Here is a 27101-nt window from a genome sequence, read left to right on the forward strand (position 1 = left end):
TATAGTTGCGCAATCAATTCTTGCTGCCCATAATTCTCGAGACATATTTTTTGCATGCAACCAATTTTTTCAAGTTTTCACAAAGTGTCTAATTTTTCTCTTTTCCACACCATTTAGTTGGGGCATTTCAGCGCATGACAATTGTCTTCTAATACCAACCTTCCGACAACATAAGCTGAAGTCATTTGAGATAAAATCTCCCCCATTGTCTGTTCTCAAAATTTTTTATTCTCTGCCCAAAAACTCCTTCCAACATTTCTTTAAAGATCACGAACTTTGACAAGCCATTAGATTTATGCTTCACAAAGTACACCCAAGTGAACCTTGTAAAGTCGTCGACATGAATAAACATATATCGACAACCTGAAAATGAAGTTGTCGCCGTGGGCCTGAATAGTCACCATGGATACACTTGAGTGGGGCTTTACTCCTTATCATAGACTTGCCAAATGGAAAGCGGTGGAATTCTCCATATTGACATCCTTCACAAACTTCTTTGTCGTTCAAGGTCGTAATGTTTGGTAGACCTCGTACCAAGCTCTTATCATCATTAATTTCAATTTATCTATACTCACATGTCCAAGTCTAGCATGCCATAATGATGCATTGTTGTTGGAGCTCATTTTATCCACATATGACGATGAAGTAGGTAGAACATACAAGTTATTAATTCTTTTTCTAGTATGGACAAGATTTTTAATGTTTTTAAGGAACTTGACATCACTTCGTCCAAAGAGAACATAAAGACCATTATCAACTACATTTGCTACTAAAAATAAATTTTTCTTCATACCTAGGACATGAAAAACACTATCTGGTGTGATGGAGTAATATTTTGTGTCTTTTACAATGACACTGTCTTCCTTTCCAACAAAATGGATAATGTTATCAGCAGTGATAATGACATCCTTTATGTTATATCTATTGAATCTGAAGAATTTTTTAGCGTCTCGTGTCAAGTAATGGCTGTAACCAGAGTCTACAATCCAATCGTCTTTAAAGTTTATCGTGGCTATAGCATCAATTGAGTTGACATCCGAAATGAAACATCTTTCCCATTCTTCCTTTTCTTGAGATTCTTTTCTATTTCCACTTTGTGTGTTGATCGACTTCAATTTTACTCGGAAATTTCTTTTTATGTGTCCCGACTTCCCACATCAATAACACTTGAACTCTTTTTTTTTTTTTTTTCTCCCTATTAGGTGAGTCATCTTCTTCTGTTTTAGTTCTTTTGAAATTATTTTTCTCCTCTAATGATCTTTCCTTTTCCAGACAACAATATTTGTCCTTTATTATTATAAGGCGTCCCCCAACCATTTCACAAGCTAAAAATTACTGCGAGAAGAGAAGATTTTAGAACTCTTCCAATGAAATTTGTTGCTGCCATCCTTGAGTAGATTAACAAAGGAAATGTATTCTTGAAATTTAAACCGCGTATAATATGCCTCCTTATCTATGATTCAGATATTGGCTCATTGGAATCTAACAAGGTAATCTCCAAACATAAATTTTTAATCTTCAAGAAGAATTGTGATGTGGAGAGACCACCTTACTTTGTGTTAGCCAACTCGTTCTCAACTATTTGGAGTCTTCCAACTTCTTTATTGTTCTACAAATTGTTTAGTGTTCCTCATATTTCGTTTGTGGACTTGCACTTTAAATGTGCTCAAATAATCCATGTGAGATGGATCTCTTCAACATGAACTCCGCCTTGGCATCCGATGCTTCCACTGTTTTTTAGTTGCGGCATCTTAGTGGTGTGGTCTCTGTTCCATAAATGATGTCCCACAAATCTTCACCAACAAGGGACGACTCTATACACGGTTCACCATACCTTATAATTGCTTTGGTTCAACACTTTCATGCCAAATCTAGCCGCCGATTGTTTGTATCAATTGTTGAAACTTGATTGATCTTCTTCACAACAATCTTGACAGCAATCAATGGCAGCCTTTGCCCAACTCTGATACTATGTAAAATATAGTGTATCAAATACACTAGCCCGAGACCGACAATTAAGGATGGTTCAGTATGGTATATCATACCGAAACGGTCATACCGTATACCGTACCAAACTATTTTCTATGTTAAAAATCATACCGATACCATAGCGAAGTTTTCGATATACAGAAATTTTCGGTACGGTACCGATATTTACCAATTATACCAAAAATTTCGGCATGCCAAAAATTTCGGTACAATATCGGTATACCGGTTATACCGAAATTTATCATAAAAAAAAAATATTCCAAACAATCTTAAAATACAATTAATCAATAAAATAAAAAGAACAGCCAGTGGCTGGTGGACGGACGGTGAGGTGGGCGGATCCGGCGAGGTAGGCGGGCGGCGGACGCCGTGTGTAATCGTGTCTTGTATTATATTTGTGGTTGTATGATTGTATGCGTGAAGTAAATTGAATTTTGGAGAAGAATTGAAAATTTAGGGTTACAAATTTTCTGCCAATTTTGCCCTTTAGCGTTATTACTGACTTAGTGTTAGTGTTATTGGATAATTTTTTTTCAAAAAATAATATATATTTATATTAATAATTAAATGATTTAATTAAAATTCTAACGGTACCGTTTAATACCGAAATACCGAATTTTTTGAAAATTCATATCGATACTCTACCAAAAATTTCGGTACGATACTGATACCTTACCAAATTTTTCGGCATTTTTTATACGAATCAATATTTCGATATTTTTGGTAGGTTTATCCGTGCCATCGGACAATATTTCAATTCAAAGGATAATAACCATACACACTATCTTTCCTGGGACGTTGGCACAATCTGTAACAACGCACTTTCAATTGTTCACATGTTAGAAAATAATACACTCCAACCAAAATTCTAGATATGATAATATCTAAGGGACACTTTGTTCATTTAATGGACATTGGACTTAAGCAAGTAAATAAATTAACTTCAATGTTGTCTGCAGCACTTCTCAAAAGACACTTGTTAGGATTTTAATATTAAAAGCATTATGAAAATATAATAGACAATACATACCAAATAAAGTATTAGAATATACTGTCAAATTTATTTTATATATGTACTATAGATTAATATCTAATGTATTATTTAATTTATATTATTGTGCTATTATTAGGGTACTGATTATATTTTAATCGGACCAACTGTCACCAGACACTAAGATAATATAATATATTCGACTAAGGATCATTGGTTAAGGATTACACAACATTAAAGTAAACTTCTCAATAGGCTCAACCCCACATAAGTGGCCACTAACATATAATATCAATTTATTTTGTAATCCTTAAACAAGTCTAGAACAAAATGTTACTCCCTCCGTCCCACATAATATGAGTTTATTACTGTAGACACGAGAATTTGGGTTAAATATAATTAGTAAGTAATTAAAAAGTGTATCAATAAAAATAATTATTATTTAGTAAAAATAATTATACATTAAGATTAAAATAAGTAGATAGTTTAATTAAAATTAAGATAATTATAAATTTAAAATTTAAAATGCGATTAAAGTGCATAATTATATTTCCAAAAAATAGAAAGGACAAGTTATGTGGGACGGACGAAAATAAAAAAATATGGACAAATTATGTAGAACGATATGGACAAATTATGCGGGACGGAGGGAGTAATATATATATATAGTAAGTGTATACCATGTGAGATGACATGATAAAATAAAATTATTATATAATTTGTTATGAAATATATAGAAATAAATTATAATTAAAATAAGTACACGATGAATTTTGCGTTCATGCATTTGTATTGTATATGAAATAATAAGGATTCAAACAAACAATACATATTTTTATTACACATAGTATGTATATGTTATTTGTAATAAAAGTATGTGTTCTTTATTCATAATTACAGTGTATGTTGTGTGAGACTATATTATGTGTTATGTGTCGTTAATTCATTTATTGTATTTGTATTATATTAACTTATATTGTGTGTTATTTGTGATAGTACCGTGTTTTGCCCGTTCGCATACACTGTGCTATTTAACACATAGCTGGATTTTTATTCAACATTATAGTCGTCGTCTATATTTATTTATATATATATATTAAAAGTTTTCACGTACTATTTATTAATAATAAATACAAATATCTTGTTTTGAATAAAAATATTACATTTAAATTCTATTTTCTAGACAAAATATACTTATTATCTATTTAATTCTTTTTACCGTACTCAAAACCTTACAAAACTTTTTTAAAAATAGAATTGCAATTAATTATGGAATGATGTGGTAGGTGTTCAAATCCATTCATATCTAACCCAAACTCACTAATCCTATATTTGTAAATGCATGTACACATATATTTAAAATTACCTCGTGGTGTGGGGTTTATTAAAAAAATAAAATAAATAAATAAATAAAAGATGAAATCGAATAACAATTAAATTAGGGGATTAGTTGACACTTATTATAATAATTATCGAATAAATAAATAAATAATGACAATAGAGTGGGGAATTAATTTGAAATTTCAAACTAAAGGCTATGGCGGTGGATGTGGCAAGTGGTTTTAATTATTTATTATGATTACTTTCGGGTGTGTTTGTTCGGGGGATTGGATTGGATTTACACTATTCATCCAATTTTTTCCCCTAAAAAATATCAAATCAAACATCTATTTTTTATTTTTTATATTATACTAAAAAATAATTTTACATTTAAAATATCACATCAACGCCTATTTATATTATATCATACAACTATTTAAATTCAAAATTTTTACTATTTAAATCTCGACTTAAAATCCAAATCCTGGACAATTTTGTTAATTAATTTCAGCACACTTGCATTCATCAATTATTACATTTTATTTTTAATTCTGACAAGTAAAGTTTAAATATAGCCTAATAAGGACGTCCACATGGTTGGTAGAAGGGGAGGAAATATTAATTTAAATATATAATATAATACAATTGTGTTTGGCACTTGGGAGCTGTGTCTGTGATTGATAATAATAATAATAATAATAAATTAAATTAATAAATGTATGGTTTTATATTTCAAATATTTTTATTTTAATTTTTAAAATCTAACATAAAAACATAAATAAAAAAATATTGTTTGACTGTGAACAGTGAAGATCCAATCACAAACTCACACCTTAACAGATTCTTACATATTTCGAAATTAGTCATTAACGAGGGTTCATATATTTTTTTATTTTTTATTTTTGGCTTTTGAGCTATTAATCTAATATTGGTTTGAATATTATATTTTGAATTTAAAACTAATTATATATTCTCTTTAATTTTAAATTTCCATGAATTAATATTAAATATATCATTAGTATGACTAATAGCATAAAAAAAAAAATATATATATATATATATATATTCTTCACTAAAAGTGAAAACAGAAAAATGGTAATAAGCAATTAATCAACTTTAAAAGGAAACTAACTTAATATTTATCTCGTCCCAACAGAGTTGTCTTGTTTTTCTATTTTCGTTTGTTCCAAAACAATTGTGTTGTTTCTTTATTTAGTAACTGTGGTTCCCACTTTATAACAAAATTACTTTTACTTTTCCTAACTATCTCTAATTATTACTTTAATCTAATTTTTAAAATCATTAGCAATGGTATTTTAATATTTTACCTTCTACTTTATACAAACTTTCAGTTAAATATTATTATTCGTTAATCTCCGTGCCCGCTCCCAACAAGACATCTTTTTTGGGATGGAGGGTGTTTTTGGGTGATTTGTATTATTCCCACAATTTTTTTTTTAAAAAAGATATCCAAATTAAAAATATATTTTTTATTTTTTATATTATAGTAAAAATTAATTTTACATTCAAAACATCACATAATGCAATTATTTCAATTCAAAAATTTTACTATCCAAATCTCAATTCGAAAGTATGATATTATTCGATAAGGGTAGAGTCCATGCGAATTTATTTTTAAACTTTCTGAAAATGCTTGTGTGTGAATTCTTTTTTTCTAATTTTGCAACATGAGACTTACATACAAATATTTAATAACAAATACTTTTTTCTTTTAGTATTTAAGTATGAATAGCATTAGAGGAATAATATTAAGAAATACTCCTTTCGTCCCGTCGTTATGGCCTCTTATGCTTTGTTTTTCATTTCAGAAATAATTCTTTTTTTATTTTTAGTAAATTTATTTATCTTAAATATACTTAATAAATATATAAATTAATTTAATTAAATTTTTAACATTTTACAAATAGGATCCATTCAAAACCCTATTTATTTATATTATCTCATCAATCTATATATTTAAAATTTTCATTTTTTATAAAGTTAGTTTTAAATTAAATATAAATGAATATATATTTTATTTATTTATTTATTTATTTGTATAAATAGAATTTTATTATTTACGAAGATCTATATTGTATATATTTTATTGGAATATAATGATAAAAATATACTCTCTCTGTCCCTTAACAATCTATCCATTTTTTCATTTTGGTCCGTCCCATAACAAAGTATTCGTTTCCTTTTTTTAGTAATTGTACTATCTACCTAACATTACAAAATACCCTTCTAATTTACAATATATTACACAAATGTCATTACCTTTATATCATACAATACTAATAGGGTTAATTTAGTCTTTTTACCTTTATTTCTATTTTATCCCAATATAATACTAATATTTCTAAAACTCCGTGAAAAAAACAAATGGATAGATAAATAGGGGATGAAGGGAGTATATAATACCAACAATACTATTCATATAAAAATAATATAATAATTTATTAAACTACATTACCCAAATAAACGTTTCTAATTAAAAAGGTCATCATATAAGGATTGAAGGAGTATTAATATTTCTTAATAATTTTAAGGATAACTTTAGCTATAAATAATAATTAAAAAAAATTATATCCAATTTATATGCATCAGTTTACTTATCAAGTAATTAAAAAATATTAATATTATATGTCCATAATAATATAATATATTAATCTCTCTGTCTCGGCTATTGTGTTTTTTTTAATAGTAGATACGAAAATTTAGGAAGTGTATTAATAAATAATTTTAAATTAAAATTAAAATTAAGATAACTAATTAGTTTTATTAAATTTAAAAAAATTAAAATAAGATTAAAATGTATAATTTTATTTTATTTTTTAAAAAATGACAGAATATGTGGGACATATAAAAATAAAAGAAATGAACACTAGAACGAAGGAAGTAATATTTAATTGAAATATAAAAGTATTTTATTGCATAACAAGGCTATATAAACTCAATTAAAACTACACATATTAATCGTGCACAATCAAAAATACTATTTTATCTTTCGTTTAAATTTAAATTTATTTAAATATTTGAACATATATTTCAAAGACGAAGAAAGTATGGCATGCGCGTTTTAAATGTGGACGGTGGCAGCAAACTAACTTCTAGACTTTATTTTTATTATTATTATTATTTTTTTATGTATCATTTTTTTTAATACTGCATAGTTTCTTGGGTGTGTTATTTTTTTGGATTTTTTTAATATAATTTTACTATTAAGTTTTTCTTACTCTAAAAATATTAAATGAATTGGCTCCATTCATATAGTGTTTTTTTTTAATAATTTCTGCGCGTGATACGGAAAATTGTTTCAAAAATATAAAAATTGAATATTTAATTTTTTATTATATATTTATTTTTATAATGAATATTTTGATTTTTTGACTTTTATATAAAATATTTTTCATTTTTTATTATTACATTTTTGAAGAATTACAAACGAAAAATGATGCTTAAAAAACAAAAAGAATAATTTTTTTCATTCTTTATATTATATTAAAAATTTTAAATTAATATATATTTATATCAAATTTATCTATCCAACATTCCAAATTCAAACCATTTTTTAACTAAATTTTACATGCAAATTATTAGGTCGTTCAAAAATAGCAAAAACGCTAAAATTTAAAAAAGACAATCCAAACACGCGTTTACTTTAATTTAAAAGGTCTGAAAATGGATAAAGATTAAAAAAAAAAAAAAAAAAAAAAAAAAAAAAAAAAAAATAGAAGAAAAGAAGAAGAAGAAAAGTAAAAGATAATATAAAGAAAGGCATGAGATTTGATCTATTTGGTAATCCATGGCAGCCCGTCCATTATAAAAATAGCCACCACCATCACCATTCACTCTCAAGACTACTGCTGCTCAGTAATAGTTAAAATTCTCCTCCTTTCTTCTTCAATCAATTGATTAATGGGTGAGCAGTATGACCTTAGCAAGATCCAGGAGCAAGTGGACAGGTACATCAATGCCGGCTTCACCCGCAACAATTTCCCGGCCGACTTCGTATTCGGCGCCGGCACCTCCGCCTATCAGATCGAGGGCGCCTACAACGAGGGCGGCCGCGCCCTCTCCTGGTGGGACTCCATCACCCTCCACACTCCAGGTATATTTATATATGTTTAGAGCTGTCAAAACAGATTAACGGCCAAGTAATAAATACTCATTCATCAACTATTATTTTTTATTTTTAGTATGAACAACATAATTTTACAGTCACAAGTTCACTTGAAAGCTCTTCTATGGCATATATTAAAAAACTAGTATTCCTATTGGTGTAGAAAAAATCGAGGGTGGCGGCAACGGGTGCGTGGCCATCGACCACTACCACAGGTTTCGGGAAGATGTGCAGCTCATAAAGAGACTAGGGGTTGATAGTTACAGGTTTTCCATATCATGGCCTCGAATATTGCCCGGTAACATACTCTCGATAATTTTTCGCGTCATAAAAAAAAAAAAAAAAATTATAATTAACTCTATTTTAATTTAATTTAAGCTAGTATGAATTATATGTGGTTAACAAGTATGACTATGAGGTAATTAATTTAGGTGGAAACTTGGCCGGGGGCAAGAACAAAGAAGGCATCAAGTTCTACAACGAGGTCATCGATTGCTTGCTCGCCAATGGTAAGATTTAACATTAAAATAACATCAATTTCATAAATCTTAATTGTCATATAATTTATAAAAACATTAAAAATAACATCAATTTCATTTGAAATACAATCTACATATATTTTGAGTCAATAAAAGTTATTTTATCTACTAAAACTACGTTTTTTTGAGTCAATACAAATGTAGTTTAATATTATAGTAATTGACTGTGAGAAAAATTAAAATATATTATGAAAGATAGATGAGTAAGTTAACAAAGTGATTTTTTTATTTTGGATAAAATTAGTGTGTGAATAATTATATCATATTTACAAATGAGTATAATATTGAAGAATAGAAAACTAAAAGGTGTGTGAGTTTTTTTTTTTTTTTTTTTTTTTTTTTTTTTAAAATTATAAACAAAAAAATATATGCTTTTATGACAAAAAAGAAAAAAGAAAAAATGGTATATCTAGCTGATGAAAGAAGTAGATTGTTTTTTCTTATAAAATATTTTTTAAAAAAAAGTAATTTAATAATACTTTAACAATTTTTAATAACTAACAAAAATTTCAAAAATAAAAACACTAAAGGTTTGTTTACAAACATACTTTTGATATTTGAAGTTTTTTTTAAGGGTGTGTTTGTTTGGGAATTTTCCCCAAATTCACTATTTATTCAATTTTTTTCTGTCAAAAATAACAAATTAAATATTTATTTTTTATTTTTTATATTATACTAAAAATTATTTTTATATTCAAAACATCAAATGAGCACGTATTTATATTACATTATACAATTATTTCAACTATTTCAATTTAAAATTTTTAACTCAAAATTCAAACCCCAATAAATACACCCAATTTATTTAACAATAACTGTTTTTCTTTTTTTTTTTTTTTTTTTTTTGTTTTTTGAATTGAAAATATTATATTAAAAGGATAAATATTTTGACATTACCTCCAAATCCAATATCCGACATTATCCCGAGTCATAAATGATTAGCGATTGTGAGTGGAGGAGTGGGCAGGGCAGGGTAGATAGTGACAAGTGACATTGATACTGCAGGAATTACGCCGTCCGTTACCCTCTTCCATTGGGACACCCCGCTGTACCTCCAAAATGAGTATGGTGGCTTCCTAAGCCCTCGTATCGTGTAAGAATTATTAACCAATCTATAATCTTTCTATATATCTAAATAAAGATACTAAATGGTTTCGATTTCAATTTTGACTTCGATTTTGTCAGAGACGACTTTGCGGAGTACGTAGAAGTGTGCTTTGCGGAGTTCGGCGATCGCGTCAAGTTCTGGGTGACGATCAACGAGCCCTGGTCGTACGCCATCAACGGCTACTACATGGTTGCCTCCCCTCCGCCGAGCGTGGCGCGCACGCTTGCCAAGTCCAAGTACGATCTCCGGCCGCTGTCCCACCGTTCCATGCCGGGACAGCTGGTGGCCCCCACGAACGACGCCGGCACCTGGCCCTACCTGGTGGGCTATCACTTGCTCCTGGCTCATGCCCGGGCCGTCCAAGTCTACCGCCGCCTCTTCCAGGCCGTTCAAGGCGGCAAGATCGGCATCACCAACATGACCACCTGGTTCGAGCCCTTCACCGACACTCAGGATGACATCGACGCCGCCTCCAGAGCCGTCGACTTCAATTGGGGATGGTAATCAAAATCATTTCAATTTTTGTCTTGTCTTGTCTTGTGTAACTTATCTTGTGTATAAATAATAAATACACTTTCTCCTTGTCTGCTTTTAATCAATCAGGTTTACGGCACCCGTTGTAACGGGGGACTATCCGCAGGTAATGAAGGATCTGGTCGGAGACCGCCTACCGCGGTTTACGGCCGAACAGTCCAAACTGTTGAGGGGGTCCTACGACTTCATCGGAATGAATTATTACACCACCAATTGGGCTGCCAACAAGGTCTATCCGCCGGACACGCCGCCCTCTTATTACACGGATCAACAAACTGAATTTATCAGTAAGTAGTACCACTAATAATTATATATTCCTTCCGTCCCATTGAAAGGTTGCCATTTTTTATTTTCGTCCGTCCCCAAACAAGGTTACAATTTTCTAATTTAGTAATTATACTACCTACCTAACATAATAAATATTTTTTCAACTTACACTATATTATACAAATATCATTACTTTTATATTAAACAATACTAATAGGGGTATTTATGTCTTTTTCACTACAACCCATTATAATAATAATATTAAAAAATCTACGTTCAAAAAATAAACGGCGACCTTGCACCGGGATGAAGGGAATATATATATATATATTAATTAAATATCACTTCCATCAAGTAAAAGACAATTAATCCATGTCTTGTACAATCTTTTTAGCTGAACGAGACGGCGTCCCGATCGGTAAACCGGTAAATATACATATATAGTTCGATGCTTTAAATTAATTAAGACTAAATTTGAGAATAAAAATGTTCGATCGAATATCACAATAACTTGTTTTATAAATTCAGGCCGGGTCGAAGTGGCTGTTCGTTGTTCCACGGGGCATATACGAACTTCTTAAGCATACACAAGCAACGTATAACGATCCCATCATTTACATAACGGAGAATGGTATATATATACTAGCTGCATATGCATATGCAAATCAAATAATTCAATTTATACTAAAGCCAATCCATATACTATATTTTTTTTTTTTTTCTAATTTATTTATTTATTTATTTATTTACATAGGTAGGGATGAAGTAAACGATCCGAATCTATTGGTAAGCCAAGCCCGACAGGATCCGGAGAGAATCGATTACCATGTTCAACATTTGGGTTACATAAAGCTAGCCATGGAGTAAGTTGTATTACACTTTTATCTTTCTAATGAGTTTGTTTCAAATGCACTTTCAATCCATTTTTTTAATACTATCTACGGTAATCTATTTTATTATTATTATTCTCTTTCAAAATATCACGTAAAAAAAAACTTAAATTATTGCATTTATACTTTCGAAAATTTTATTAATACTATTTATCAATTATAGTTTCTTCAAAATAATAGTATGAAATTAAATATCTATTTTTATTTAAAATATTATATTAAATTCTTATTTTCTATATACAACACAACTTCTGACAAAAATTTATATCATTTTTATACTTATCTTTTATTAAACCTTTTCTATTTTTAAAATTTTAAAACTCTAACGGTATTTCTTTGAGTTTGGATTGAAAAGATTTAATTTGGTTTTCTTATTTAAATAATATTTAATTTAATATTTTGTGAGAAAAAATATTTATATTTAAAAAAATGTTAAATTCAAATAGTAGTAAAAATTTTGGAAGAAAAGCCAAAGAAATATACCCTGAGGGTTTGTTTGGTTTGGTTTGAGTTGAGTTTTTTTATTCGAATTTTAATTTAAATAGTATTTTAATATAATATCTTATAAAAAAATATAATAATATATATTTTTATCGGAAACTATATAAACTGAATGGTATTAATATTATTTTACAACTAAAAACAAACAAATTTTCGAAAAATTTTATTTAAATAAAGTCTCATTTTGATCTATCAAATAATATATATATACACACACGGTATACTTAAACGTATGGTGTGGTGATGCAGTGAAGGCGTGCGAGTGAAAGGGTACTACGCGTGGTCGTTGATTGACAACTTTGAGTGGACCGTAGGATACACGGTGAGATTTGGCTTCTATTTTGTCGACTACCTTAACAACTACGAGAGAACTCCCAAGGACTCGGTGTATTGGTACATGAACTTTCTTAAAAGAGATCTCATCCCAATACCCAAACGGCTGCCGGAGGAGGAAATTGTTCAAGACACCGCCAATGCGGCCACCAAAAAGAGAAAAGGTCGTTAGGTTCACCAACGAGTTCAATTGAGCTAACTGGCCAATGCTTGTCTTTGATTTATTGTGTCGTCTGAATAAATATATTAGCAACTTAGTTCTTGCTAATATGTTAGTTATCTGTTGTTGTTTCTTCTTCATTTAGTATTTCATGTTTCTTCGTGTTTGTTCGATGAATTTTTATGTTATCTTCTTTTTAATTATTTTATACCTATAAAAATAATACTACAAATTACACTACAAGAAAAAATTATTTTTGTAACAAAATTTTTTTGTCTCTAAATCTACTTTTTCTGTTACTAATTACATTAGAAACGGAATTAGTAACGGAATTAGGTTAGCTACGTGAACTTTAGGGACGGAATTCCGTTACAAATATATTATTTTTTTGTAGTGTTATAAAGACAAACCAAACTATATTATTAAAGAAAATACTACAATTTAAAATGTTGGTGTTAAATAGTATATAAAAAAGGTCGGTTGTTATTGTACTGACTGTATAGTCATCACACACTACCAAAATATTGATTTTTTGTAACGATAAAAAATTCGTAACAAAATTTCAATTATTTGTACAAAACAGCATTTTGTATGAACTTTGTTACAGATTTTTTACTGTAACAAAAAGTCACGGTACAAAAAATTATTGTTGCAAAAAAATCCGTAAAACCGGTTCAGTGGGGGTCGGTGGGTTGAAGAAAGTGGCTGATTATCAAGCAATTCTGTGGGCATTGCAACCACTGCTCCGGCCACAAAGCAAGGAACTTTAGACGATTAATGCAATATTGAAATAACCGAACGATGGAGGTTAAGAACGATTATTTGAGGACATTTAACATTAAGCATCACCAGTAATGAAGACGGACATCTTCAATTCTCGTCAAGATTTCAATGGAAATTCTATTGAAGATCACCACTTTACATTTCTTCCCTATTTTGCTCGCTTTATTTGAATAATTACGTTTGGTATTTAGAGATCAATCATCTCAAGCTCAAAATATCAAATTTGAAATTATTTGAATTTTACTTTTATTTTGTTGAAAGTCCTACTCAACCACTATATTATACTAAATTTTAATTTTATATTTAAAACATAACATCAATACATAATTATATCCACTTAAATAATTATTTCAATTTAATATATATAAGAGTTGCCAAACACTAACATGACACAATAATTTGATACCAACCTAACACGTAATAATTGAGTTTGGAAAAAAGATTTTGACCCTTATATATACGGATCAATACGGACTTGACACGATAATAAACAGGTCGGACAAGGTTTGAAATTTTCAATTCGAACCCGACACAATTAACCAATTTACAATTTATTAATACTCCCTTCGTCCAGCTACAAAGTATACATATTTTTATTTTGGGACGTCCAATTACAAAGTAAACATTTCATTAAATACTCCACTTTTTTCCACAAATACCCTTACTTTACATCACATCATTACTTTTATACCAAAAAGTAAGGGCAAAAATATCATTACACTACTTTTACCTATCCACTATAATTAAAATACTATTATTTCTTAAACTTCGCGCCAAAAGTAAATGTATACTTATTGTGTGCACGGAAGAAGTATTAATTAATGTATTTTTAAAAATATTATTTTTATATGGAAGAATATCTATATTCTTACTATTTACAGAATTATTGTACATGCTTTTGTTTTTTTACTTGTCATGCTGAATCAATTTGTAGCTGTTCGCTGGCGTCTTGCTAAATTGTTGGTACTTAATTTCAAATTGAGTAATTTAATTAGTTTAGACATCGAGTCCAACTTACATTATTATCTTTTTGTAAGGATATAATATATATTTGATATATTATGTTAATCTATATTATATTTTTTTATTATATTTATAATAATGATTAAAAAAAAAAAAAAAATCTCCTAACATTACTCAATTAGGAATTATTGAATTAAAATTAGACCAATGTAATTATTGTAAGCTGTGAATAAAAACACGTGTGAACATTACTCCGTTTGGATTTATTCAATTTATTCCTTTTGGATTTATTCAATTATTGTTAATAATTAAGTGTCTACATATATATATATATGTATGTATATATCGCACGAATATATATACTTTTTTGTCTTAGTTACTCTATTCACATTATCATTTCGGTGTGTTTCGCATTTTATATAATTTTCTTTTTTAAAACAAATTATATAATTTAATTTTAATTAAATTAATTAATTATCTAATTTTAATATATAGTTATTTATATCAAAAAATTATTATTTCATTAATATATATTTTTAATTATTTATTAATTATACTTCTCGTAAATTTTTATTCGTTCAGACACAATAATTAAGAGTAAGAGAATAATTGTTTTCAAAAAGACATATACTAACATTTATTTTTTGATATATATATATATATGTATAATAATGATTTCATCGTAAATATTCCTTTCACATGCCATACCATTATATATTTGCAATTTTAAATCAAATATTATACTTAAAAAATTATAGGATGTTGTTCCTTTAAATATATCAGGACTTTTAATGTGAAATACACCATTTTACAGAAATCTAATTGTAAAAGAAATTATTGAACTGCATACAATTGTTTTGAATTATAATAAAAATGTAAATTTCTTGAAAAACTTCCTCTTAAAAATAATAAATGAAATACATATTCCTTATTTTATATTATCACGGCGACTACAATGCTGAATTTAAAATTCATTACTGTACTAAATAGTACACCATGTGCTATTTTACAGCACACGATGTTACCATAAACAACTCATAATATACTTTAATATAATACAAATACAATACATAATCTAACAACACATGATATAGTCTCATACAACACATACAATACTTGATTTCAGCACATGAAATAGTCTCATACAACATACGCTATAATTATGAACTAAAAACACATATTTTTATTACAAACAACACATATTGTATATAATAAAAACATGTGTTGTTTCTATATTTTACATGTGCTGATTTGGAGAATCAGCATGGTGTTAATTTTTCAAATTCAGCACCCTAACATTTCTCTTATATTATATATTAAAGCAAAATTATTTATAATTTATTTGTGGTTTGAAAAGTCAACATCATACTCTCCGTGTTTTAGAAATTACATAGGACTTTCTCGTATTTTTAAAGATATTGTATATAATTTCCTAAAATTGCCTGAGATTCCTTTATATTTTTAAAAATATTACATAAAATTCCCTAATAAAGAATTTTGTGCAATATTTCAAAGAAAAATAAAAAAACAAAGGAGTCTCCTGCAAAATTTTAAATAATAAGGGATAATAATGCAAAGTTTTTGAACCACAAGTGGTACAAAAGTAATTTCGTCTTAATTATCAATTTAACATTCAAAATACCATATCAATATCTATTTATATTATATCAAAAACTTTTCTAATTCAAAATTATATTATTTAAAACAGAAATCCAAAATACAAACTCTTAAACACACACTGATTATTTTATTTCGGACTTTGTTCAATTTTTTATGTTTAGATTCTTTTTTACTACAATATACTCATAAGTTTTACATTTTTTTTTCTTTTTATTGACATATACTCCCTGTTCCAATGAAATGTACTATTTTATTGTTTTACAATGTAGTTTATTGGTTAGCAGAAATGTTTAAGATGATTTTGACATATTTTGTCTTACAAGTACAATATAAATAATAAATTTTTTAAAATTTAGTAGTATTTTGATATTTGTATATGAATTAATTTAACCGTAATAAGAACATATGAAAATAATAGAAAAAAAGTATATTAATTGAGACGAAGAAAATATATATTTAAAGTAATTACATTCAAAGAAAAGATCAGGATCAAAATATGTTAGAAATTTATTTGCAGTCCAATTCGAACCCATCTAACCCGGATCCACCTAAACTGATATAGATATGATTGAAAACCCAAATCTCATCCATTTCACCATAATTATTACTTTGTATTCTTCATAAGATCTCTTCCTCTTGAGAGTAAAAAAATTGGGATTTCCCTTGTATAATTATCATCCCGTATTTGGCCTTCCGCCTTCTTGCGGTAAGGTATGTCTTCTCCTAATTTTGTTGATTTATCCAAAAATCTCCCTTAACTATATAATTCAATGGGTTTTAAGGGGAGAGGTGAGCGAGAGAGAACATAAACTCAGTGCTACTTATCAGTTCTTTCCTTCGCTTTGTGCTCATCGGATTCTTGTTTCAATCTCCTCCCTTAATATGACTTTGTGTCAATTGTATTCCTTTGCAGGAAAGATTAGAAAAAATTGTAAATGAAAAATCTTTGCTAAACAAACTGTTTCTATTTGAAAATTTTTTCAAATTTAAATTTGATTTAGATCAAACGATTGATGAAATCTTGATGTCTTCACTAAACTTGTTTCCGATAATAAACAGACATGAGATACAAATATTGACGAATACACTCATATTTTGTTTTTTGAATGCTATTTATGAATTTTTTTCTAATATTAAACTTCTATTAAGTATGATAAAAGATAGTATAAAAAATTAAATGTTTAGATTAATAGGAAAGATAAACAAGGACTTGATGAAGTTTTGCTAATTACGGGTAGATAGTTAAGTTAATCTCAAACCTCAACATCTATTTTTGGCATAATGACAAAACCATTTTCTACTTCTGTGGTCGTTGGCTTTCAAAAACAGCAACTCTGGGCTTGTTGGTGGAGTCCAATCAAGCAGCCCTTTTGTCCCTTCAAGTTTGGTGGTTGCTCAAGACAATATGGACATCTTGAATTTGTCTTTTTGTGTTCTGAACTGATTTGATACCACACGATACCTTGGTTGGATCAAAGGAAATATATTATATGTCAAATCATGGTTTTTTTGTGTGTTTTTTAACATAGCTTGAAGTTTTGTGGGAAGTTAAGTGAGAGAGTGATTTTGAGAGATTGGGTAGTAAGAGAATTATTGTGTTTATCCTTTCAAGCACTTCCCTTCCCACCTCCATGTACTAAGTGAGTGATTTACACTTTATCCAGCCGGAGAAGTTTGATGGTCGAAGGAAGATCGGAGTTCCGATCATGGGAACATTCGAACTCTGAGCAGCCCAGCTATGTGTTAGTTGTTAGTACGCGTTTGTAACAACTTATGCATGTGGAGGGAATTTCCTAGGTGTTTAGCTTGTAGTTTGGGTTGAAGGAGGTTTGGGTGTTTTGTCCATAATCAGCACTGATTAATGGACCTCTCATGGATTGGTATCCTCCGGATGTAGGATGGTTTATATCCGAATCGGGTAAATAAATAACTTGTTATTTATTGCTTTGAAATCCTTTCGTTTATTTTATTGACAAGTCGGTGTTATAACTGTGATATAATTACGCTTCGGGAGTTGGCCCATTTGGATAAGTGTACGAGGATTTATTGGAGTAGCACTTATTTCCATTCCAACATTTGGTATCAGAGCAGCGTTCTCTAAGTTTCTGAGTAGATTCTTTCACAGTTTGCAAAGATGAGTAAAGAAGGTAGATCTACGTTGAGACCTCCACTGTTTGATGGAACAAGTTATCGAAGTTGGAAGAACAAAATGGAAGCCTTTCTGATGTTACAAGGAAAAGATGTTTCTGAAGCTGTTGAGTCTGCATGGTCTCATCCCATGAAGACCATCCAAGATGAAGACAATATCGTCTCTCTTGTGAAGAAACCAAAAAGAGAATGGACTCTTAATGAAAAGGCTGCTGCAATCGCCAACTCGAAAGCTCTTTTTTTGATCTTCAACGCTGTAGATGAAACGCAAGTGAAGCTAATATCAAACTGCAAAGTTGCTAAGGAAGCATGGGACATTCTGGAAAATGCATTCGAAAGGTCTGTGCAAGTTCGAGAATCGAAGCTGGATCATGTTGAAACTTTGTTTGAAATACTGAAGATGAATGAAGATGAAACTATTGTTGTTTATCATAACCGATTCATGGATGTTGTGAATCAAGTTGAAGCTCTTGGAATGCATTTTGAAGAAAAGAGACCGGTGAGGAAGATGCTTAAAAGTCTCACTAAAAATTTCAGGCCCAATGTGATTATGCTCGATGAACCACTAAAACTGAGAAAAATGACATTGGATGAACTGTATGGTACATTAGTGAGCTATAAAATGAACTATCTCGAAGATGAAGCACCCAAAAGTGTGGCTCTGAATGCTGAAGACTTGGAGATGATTGAGTCTGATGAAGAAATGGCACTGCTGAGCCGTAAACTTTCTCGAATGATCAATGAGAAACGAGTTGCCAAGCTGAAGTTTGGGAAGTTTCAAAACAGAAATAACTATCAGGGATGAGGTGCATCCGGTTCTCAACGAAAGTACCCTGAGCAGAAAGCAACTACATACAACAAGCCAAAAGAAAGGTTCGATGGTGGATTTAAGAAGAAGTTTGTGGTGTCTGAAAAACCAGAGAGGGTTCAAGAACCTACCTGTTATGGATGTGATGGTGTTGGACATATTAAATCTGAGTGCCCAACGGTAAAGAAAATGGAGAAAATAGCATATCAACCTACCTGGAGTGACAATGAAAATGGTGAATCTGCTGGTGGTGATGAACAGACTGAAAGTCATGAACTTGTAGCATTCATGGCAAATGCTGATGAGTCCAGTGATGAAAAGGAAGAATCCAGTTCTAAAATTACTGATGAGTCAAGGGAACTTGATGCTGATGAGTTGATTGAGGCTTATGAAGAGATGGTACTCGAACAAAAGAAAGCAGTTGTGAAAAATAAAGAATTTCTGGATACCATTTATCGTTTGGAAGATCAAAAGGAGAAACTTGAAGATGAACTTGAGAAGTTAATGAAGATTATTGATGATAAATCTGCTGAATCAGAGAAGTTGAAGTATGAGAATCTGAAGTTGAAGGATGAAAATGATAGACTTCGGAAAGGAAAGAAAAAATTAGATGAAGTCCTTTCAATTGGTAAACCATTTGGTGATCACAAAGGATTAGGTTTCTGTGAATCATCTCAAAGTAAACCAAATACATTTGTGCGAGGTGGTCTGCTTACTGATGTCAAACTTCCAGAGAAGAAATCAACACAAGTCTGGAAACAGAATTCAAGGAAGAGAAGAAGCAGAAACAGAAACAAAAACCGCAGAGGAATTCAGAATGATAAGACGAAGCTGTCACAACCTACTGACTGCAAGTACTACATGTATCCTGGTTATTCGGCTGTGAAGTGCTTGAAGCTGGCAAAAGATGTTATCAATGGAAGACACATTCAATGGCCTACTGAAGGTTTGAAACAGAACATAAAAGTCAAATTGGTGTGGATGCCTAAGGAAACTCAGAAACAGCTTGAGTGCAATGTGATCTTGTAAAGCCAAGAGTCTACCAGAGCTGATCGATGGTACTTTGATAGTGGTTGCTCAAGGCACATGACTAACCAAAAGGGAATTCTGAAGAATTTTGTCGAAGACCGAAGTGGAGAAGTCATTTTCGGCGATGGAGCAAAAGGAAAGATCAGTGGCTATGGTGTTCTTGAAAAAGAAGGGATTCCAAGATTATCAAAAGTCTATTTCGTAGAATGACTGAGCACAAATCTGATTAGTATAAGTCAACTGTGTGATGACGATCTACACGTAAAGTTCACAAAAGATTCATGTGAAGTTTATGATATTGCACACAAATGTGTGATGACTAGTGTTTGATCAAAGAACAATTGTTATTTGCTGGAATATCCTCAAATGGAAGCATTGATATTGAAAGATGATGAATCTATGCTGTGGCACACCAGATTGGGTCATGTCAATCCACAGAATCTGCTGAGGATTAGCAAAATTGGAGCTATCAGAGGATTACCCAAATTCTCAAAGATCCCAAGTACTACTTGTGGAGACTAGGCAAGAGGAAAACAGAAGAGAGCTGTACATTCCTCATTGGAACAACGGTTCAGCAGCAACTGTTTGGAGCTGCTACATATGGATCTGATGGGTCCAGTTGATGTCTGCAGTCTTGGAGGAAAGAAGTACATCTTGGTCTGTGTTGATGATTTTTTGAGATATACATGGGTTGATTTCTTACGTGAGAAAAGTGAGGCATTTGATGCTTTTGAAAAACTGGGTACAAGACTCATGAATGAAAAGAAGTCGAAAATTGATAGATTGGGAACAGATCATGGAAAGGAATTTGAAAATCAGATTTGCTGGTTATTGCAATGGATTGGGAATCAAGCATGAATTTTCTGCCTCAAAGACTCCACAACAGAACGGAGTAGTGGAGAGGAAGAATCGAACTTTACAAGAAATGGCTAGATCGATTATGGATGCCAAAGGAGTTGCCAAATATCTGTGGGCTGAAGCTATTAACACAGCTTGCTATGTAATTAATTGAGTTTATCTCAGACCTCATACAGAGAAGACAACATATGAAATCTGGACAGGGAAAAAACCAAATGTTTCTTACTTTCATACCTTCGGGTGTAAGTGTTATATAATTAAGGATCGGGATCAGCTTCATAAGTTTGATACTCGATCAGATGAAGGCATATTCTTGGGATACTCTCTGAACTCGAGAGCTTACAGAGTATTCAACAATCGTACCAAAAAAGTGATGGAATCCATGAATGTGATATTCGATAATACCATTTATGAGAAGAAATCTATACACTCAAATGATGATGATGATAAAAATGCACCTATTAAGGTGACTCAGAATCCTCCAGATGTTCAAACCATTCCTCAGATTCAGAATGATCTGCCACAGACTGGTGACAATATTGCTACAGAAAGTTCTATCAGATTTGATTGGTCAGAACCAGAATGTTCAATGGATGTAACAACAACCAATAAAAAACCTGTTGAAACTGAATATGATGCTGAAGTGAGAAGATACGGTTTCAGAGTTTCACACAATCATCCAATTGATGCAGTTATTGGTGATCCAATGGGTGGTCAACTGACTCGAGGTAAACAAATTGATTTCAAGAATCTGTCTCGTATGAATTGCTTTATTTCCACACTTGAGCCAAAGACAGTAGATGATGCTCTCAAGGATGAATATTGGATCAATGAAATGCAAGATGAGCTGAACCAGTTCACAAGAAATCAAGTATGGTATCTGGTTGAAAGACCAACTGATGTGAATGTCAGTGGAACTAAGTGGATCTTCAAGAACAAGTCTGATGAAAAAGGAAACATCACCAGAAATAAGGCGAGGTTAGTTGCACAAGGGTACACACAAATTGAAGGTGTTGACTACGATGAAACATTCGCTCCTGTTGCTCGTATTGAAACAGTGAGATTGCTGGTGTCTATTGCGTGTTCCTTGGGTTTTACTCTCTACCAGATAGACGTCAAGACAACATTTTTGAATGGATGGATTAAAGAAGAGATGTATGTGGAACAACCAAAGGGATTTGATGATCCTTTCCATCCAGATCATGTTTACAGGTTGGGGAAAGCTTTGTATGGATTAAAGCAAGCACCCAGAGCATGGTACGAAAGATTGTCCAATTATCTGTTGGAGAATGAATATGTTCGAGGATCAAATGACAAGACGATGTTCATCAAGCTGAAGGGAAAAGATTTGATGATTGCACAGGTGTATGTTGATGATATTTTGTTCGGTTCTACCGCTGAATCCTTGAAGAATGAATTTGTGAAATTCATGGAAGCTGAATTCGAAATGAGCATGATAGGTCAGCTTAATTACTTTCTGGGACTGCAGGTTAAACAACTTGCAGATGGTGTCTTTCTAAGTCAAACCAAGTATGCTCAGAACATGGTTGAGAAGTTTGGACTTCGAGATTCAAAAGGTGTTAGAACTCCTTTGGGACAACAAGAGAAATTGTCGAAAGATGATGATGGAAAGGTAGTTGATCAGAAACTGTATAGAAGTATAATTGGAAGTCTCATTTACTTGACTGCAAGTCATCCAGACATCTCTTTCAGTGTTGGTGTATGTGCAAGATTTCAATCTACACCTAAGGAATCACATCTGAAGGCTGCAAAGAGAATTCTCAGATATGTCAAAGGAACTGCAGAGCTTGGATTGTGGTATTCGAACAGGTTTGGTCTTGATCTCATCGGGTTTAAATATTCGGATTGGGCTGGCTGTTGTGATGATAGGAAGAGCACAACTGGTGGATGTTTTTATATTGGAGATAACATTGTAAGCTGGAGTTCGAAGAAGCAAAATTCCATTGCTTTGTCCACTGCCGAAGCTGAATACATAGCTGCTGGAAATTGCTGTGCTCAATTGTTGTGAATTCGACAAATGCTGCATGATTATGGGATTGGTCAAGATTCGTTCACTTTGTTTTGTGACAGTACAAGCGCCATCAATATCTCCAAGAATCCCGTTCAACATGGAAGAACAAAGCACATCGACATACGGTACCATTTCATTCGAGACTTGGTGGAATATGGAGTATGTGATTTGAAGCATATTGGAACTAATGATCAAAAGGCTGATATTCTCACGAAAGCACTAGATGCCGATCGATTCGAGAAGCTCCGAAGGGATTTGGGTATATGCTCAAGTCCTCATTGATGCTGCATGCATGGGAGAATAAATAAATATCTCCAATTTATGCTCTTGATTTTCCTTTGGATGAAAATTGGAGATTGGATATTTTATTTTTTTTTTTTAAAAAAGGAATTTTGAAAATGCCAAAAAGAAGGACTTTTGGTAAAAGGAGAGTATCTGATCGAGGAATAATATTGGTATTCTGAGAAGGTTTTTAAAACCCCAAAAGTTGATTTGACGGCTCTGCGCCGTAGTGTTGGCTGTCATCACAGCCTTATGGGAACTGACGATACAGAGCAAAGTTAAATTCAGAATTCAAACAGTTACTTCTTTTCTCTCGTTTTTAGTGAATTCATATCGATGCGAAAAATGTGATTTTAAACATACACTCTCTCTCAATACTCTCGTTACTCTTCTCACTTGCGAGTTGCTCTCTGAGAAAAACAATGGTGCGAACTCGATTCGGAGGGGAAACAAGGACTGGCAGAGAAGTCGCTAGTGGGCGTGGACGTGGGAGGAACCGAGATCGTGGGCGCCATGGTGGGAGAATCAGTTCTTCTCCTCCTTCCAGTGAACTAGTCAGTGAGATTCCAACTCCGCCTGAAGCAAGCGAGGAAGTTCAGGTTGCAGTTACTGACATTGTAACTTCTCACTCTCCTGGAGGTCACATAGATGACGCTGAGGAAATCGTTTAAAAAATCCTCGAAGAAATGCAAGATGATGGCCTTGAGGATGAGATTTCTGGAGAACAAGAGACTGATCGCGCTGAGGAAGAAGACGTGGGAAAGGAACAAGAGGTTGTTGAACCTGAACCCAGAAATGTTGAGGAAGAAGCCTTGATACATTTTGAATGAGCCCTGGAATCTGAAGAACAGAGGATCGAAGCGGTTGCTCCTCTCATTCACCTTGAGGAAACCACGATAACACATGAAGGTGCCACTGCTGATCCTTCTCTTTCTCTCTCAGATGAAAGTCTCAATACGATCACTGACAGAACTGTTGACAAACTCTTATCTGAGCGAATGGAACATGAAAATGTTGTGGTCACGCCGACATCACCTGAAGTGGAAATCAAGTCTGATGATTCCAACAATGCTCCTCTTGCCCAACTGAAAAAATGCCATACTGAAAAACAGAGTAAGAAAAGGAAAGTGTCTGCTGATTCTCCCGGTCCTTCGAAGAAAAGAAGCAAGCAAGTCCTTTCAAAGAAAAAACACAAACCAAAGAAATCAAAATCTCGCAAGAGGAAAGTTACACCCTCACCAGTCACGGCTGAAGAAGCGATGGATGTAACACATTTTGACGATGCTGCAGAGTTGTTCGAGTACGACATTTTGGTCAATCGGAAGCTGGTACCAGAGGCTCGTTTTACCGATCCACTTCACAAAGACGTTGGTTTTCTTACATTCGTAAGGATGAAAGGTTTGCGACACTGGGCAGTATAACTCAAATGTTATTGTCCGAAGTTAGTCCAAGATTTCTATGCCAATCTCACACGGGATGTTTTGGATGAAGAAAGTCCTTGGTTCCATAGAGCGTTTGTTCGAGGAAAAATGATTGAGCTTAGCCCCAAAGTGATCAACAATTTGCTGAAGCTTCCAACAGACAATCCAGAAGTATTTCCTTATGCTCTGATCAGAGAATCCAGAAGAGAGGTTGCACTACGGCTATCGGTATGGAAATCCGACAATTTTGGACGATCGGGCTTGGCTGCAACAGAACTGACCATGAAGTTTCAATGCCTGTTTTGTTTCTGCGCAATGAATGTTTTTCCCACAAGCAACTGGACTAACATTGGATATGAGATGGGTAAATTACTTCTTTGCATTGACAAATTTTGTGCTGACATCAACTTTGGTTTTGTTGTTATCTCAAGGATGATGAAGTATGCCCGGGGAAAATCCTTTGACAAGACCAACCTCCCATACCCAGCTCTTATTACTCTTTTATTGAAGGAGAATGGCATTCTTCCGGAACCCACGGAAGACGTAATTCATACCACCTTCTTCAAGCCAAGGTCGAATTTGCATAAACTCTTCAACGACTTCAAAGAACCCCTTCCAGCTGATCCGTCGGGACAGCTTTTGGAAGCCCGAAGGTTACTTCTTGAAGTATTGCAGGAACAAGCTTCGATTCGTTCAACCTTAGGAGAACATTGAAAGAAGATAATTCGTGCTCTGCACCTTCAACCCAGATTTGCCTCCGGCCTTGACGAGGAGGAGAAGATCCCTGACTTTCTCTAAGCTTCCCAACCTCTTTTGGCATCTGTCCACGCAAGGGGGAGAGATGCAGGAGAGAGGGGGGAATGTTGCTGCACCACCGGAGAAAAGGGGATCACTGGGGAAAGGGGGAGATTTTGCAATGTCTGCATGCCGCTTGTTGTCTTGCTGATTATCTGCTACTGTTGAATATCTGTTGTTTTTTTGGTTCTATGTTTGCTGGAACTTTGGTGGACCTTAATTCTGTTTTTGTAAAGGCTGCATGTAGCCTTATTTGGATCGATGGCCTGTAACCTAACCTTAACTTGCCTTTTAATTTTGGATTAATTTGTTTGTGTGAGAGATTATCTCATACATTGTGTGTGTGGTCACATATGCCAAAAAGGGAGAGATTGTTAAGTTAATCTCAAACCTCAACATCTATTTTTGGCATAGTGACAAAACCACTTTCTGCTTCTGTGGTTGTTGGCTTTCAAAAACAGCAACTCTGGACTTGCTGGTGGAGTCCAATCAAACAGCCCTTTTGTCCCTTCAAGTTTGGTGGTTGCTCAAGACAAAATGGACATCTTGAATTTGTCCTTTTGTGTTTTGAACTAATTTGATACCACACCAGACCTTGGTTGGATCAAAGGGAATTTATTACATGTCAAATCATGGCTGTTGTGTGTGTTTTAACATAGCTTGAAGTTTTGTGGGAAGTTAAGTGAGAGAGTGATTTTGAGAGATTGGGTAGTAAGAGAATTATTGTGTTTATCCTCTCAACTACTTCCCTTTCCACCTCCATGTACTAAGTGAGTGATTTACACTTTATCCAGCCGGAGAAGTTTGATGGTCGAAGGAAAATCTGAGTTCCGATCAGGGAACATTCGAACTCTGAGCAGCCCAGCTATGTGTTAGTTGTTAGTACGCGTTTGTAACAACTTATGCCTGTGGAGGGAATTTCCTAGGTGTTTAGCTTGTAGTTTGGGTTGAAGGAGGTTTGGGTGTTTTGTTCATAATCAGCACTGATTAATGGACTTCTCCTGGATTGGTATCCCCTGGATGTAGGATGGTTTATATCCGAACCGGGTAAACAAATAACTTGTCATTTATTGCTTTGAAATCCTTTCATTTATTTCATTGACAAGTCGGTGTTAACTGTGATATAACTACACTTCGGGAGTTGGCCCATTTGGATAAGTGTACGAGGATTTATTGGAGTAGCACTTATTTCCATCCCAACAGGTCACAAACAATATTCATATAGTAAGAAAACTTTAAAAATCAACAATGTGATGAAAATAATATGATTATAGAGAATGATGTGGCGGATAATGTATTTATGGTGAAAAGAAGTTGTGCTACTTCTAATTTTGTATGTTTGAATGAGTGGCTACCTGATATTGCCTTTGAAATTTTTTTTTTCGAGTTATAACTCTATGTTGCATGCTTTTGTTAGTATTGATTATGCTAATATAAAGTTTGAATTTCGGTTATGTGTTAACATTGAAAAAATAAATATGCTATAACTTGGTTTTGTTTACTGATATGTTACGACTAACCATGTTTGCATATATGTTTACTTTGTGTTATATATATATATATATGTGTGTCTGTGTGCTTGAATGCAATAACTATGTGGTAAG

General features: G+C 32.3%; 2 protein-coding genes across 2 annotated transcripts; both read left to right on the forward strand.

Annotated features, from left to right (window-relative positions):
* Positions 1 to 8132: 8132 nt before the first annotated feature.
* On the forward strand, positions 8133 to 12961 carry LOC127266249 (beta-glucosidase 24-like). The gene is made up of 10 exons (XM_051296434.1): positions 8133 to 8414; positions 8590 to 8724; positions 8858 to 8935; positions 9971 to 10058; positions 10151 to 10573; positions 10677 to 10894; positions 11269 to 11300; positions 11403 to 11505; positions 11629 to 11737; positions 12515 to 12961. Exons 1-10 carry the CDS (start codon positions 8222 to 8224, stop codon positions 12768 to 12770), a joined length of 1635 nt encoding a protein of 544 aa, XP_051152391.1. The 5' UTR covers positions 8133 to 8221; the 3' UTR covers positions 12771 to 12961.
* An 11006-nt stretch (positions 12962 to 23967) lies between these two features.
* On the forward strand, positions 23968 to 25416 carry LOC127266271 (uncharacterized). Its single transcript, XM_051296459.1, has 3 exons — positions 23968 to 24054; positions 24133 to 24679; positions 24773 to 25416. Exons 1-3 carry the CDS (start codon positions 23968 to 23970, stop codon positions 25414 to 25416), a joined length of 1278 nt encoding a protein of 425 aa, XP_051152416.1.
* Positions 25417 to 27101: the final 1685 nt, after the last annotated feature.

This window comes from Andrographis paniculata, unplaced genomic scaffold (genome assembly GCF_009805555.1).
Source record: "Andrographis paniculata isolate CXL003 unplaced genomic scaffold, ASM980555v1 Contig75END, whole genome shotgun sequence".
Taxonomy (NCBI): domain Eukaryota; kingdom Viridiplantae; phylum Streptophyta; class Magnoliopsida; order Lamiales; family Acanthaceae; genus Andrographis; species Andrographis paniculata.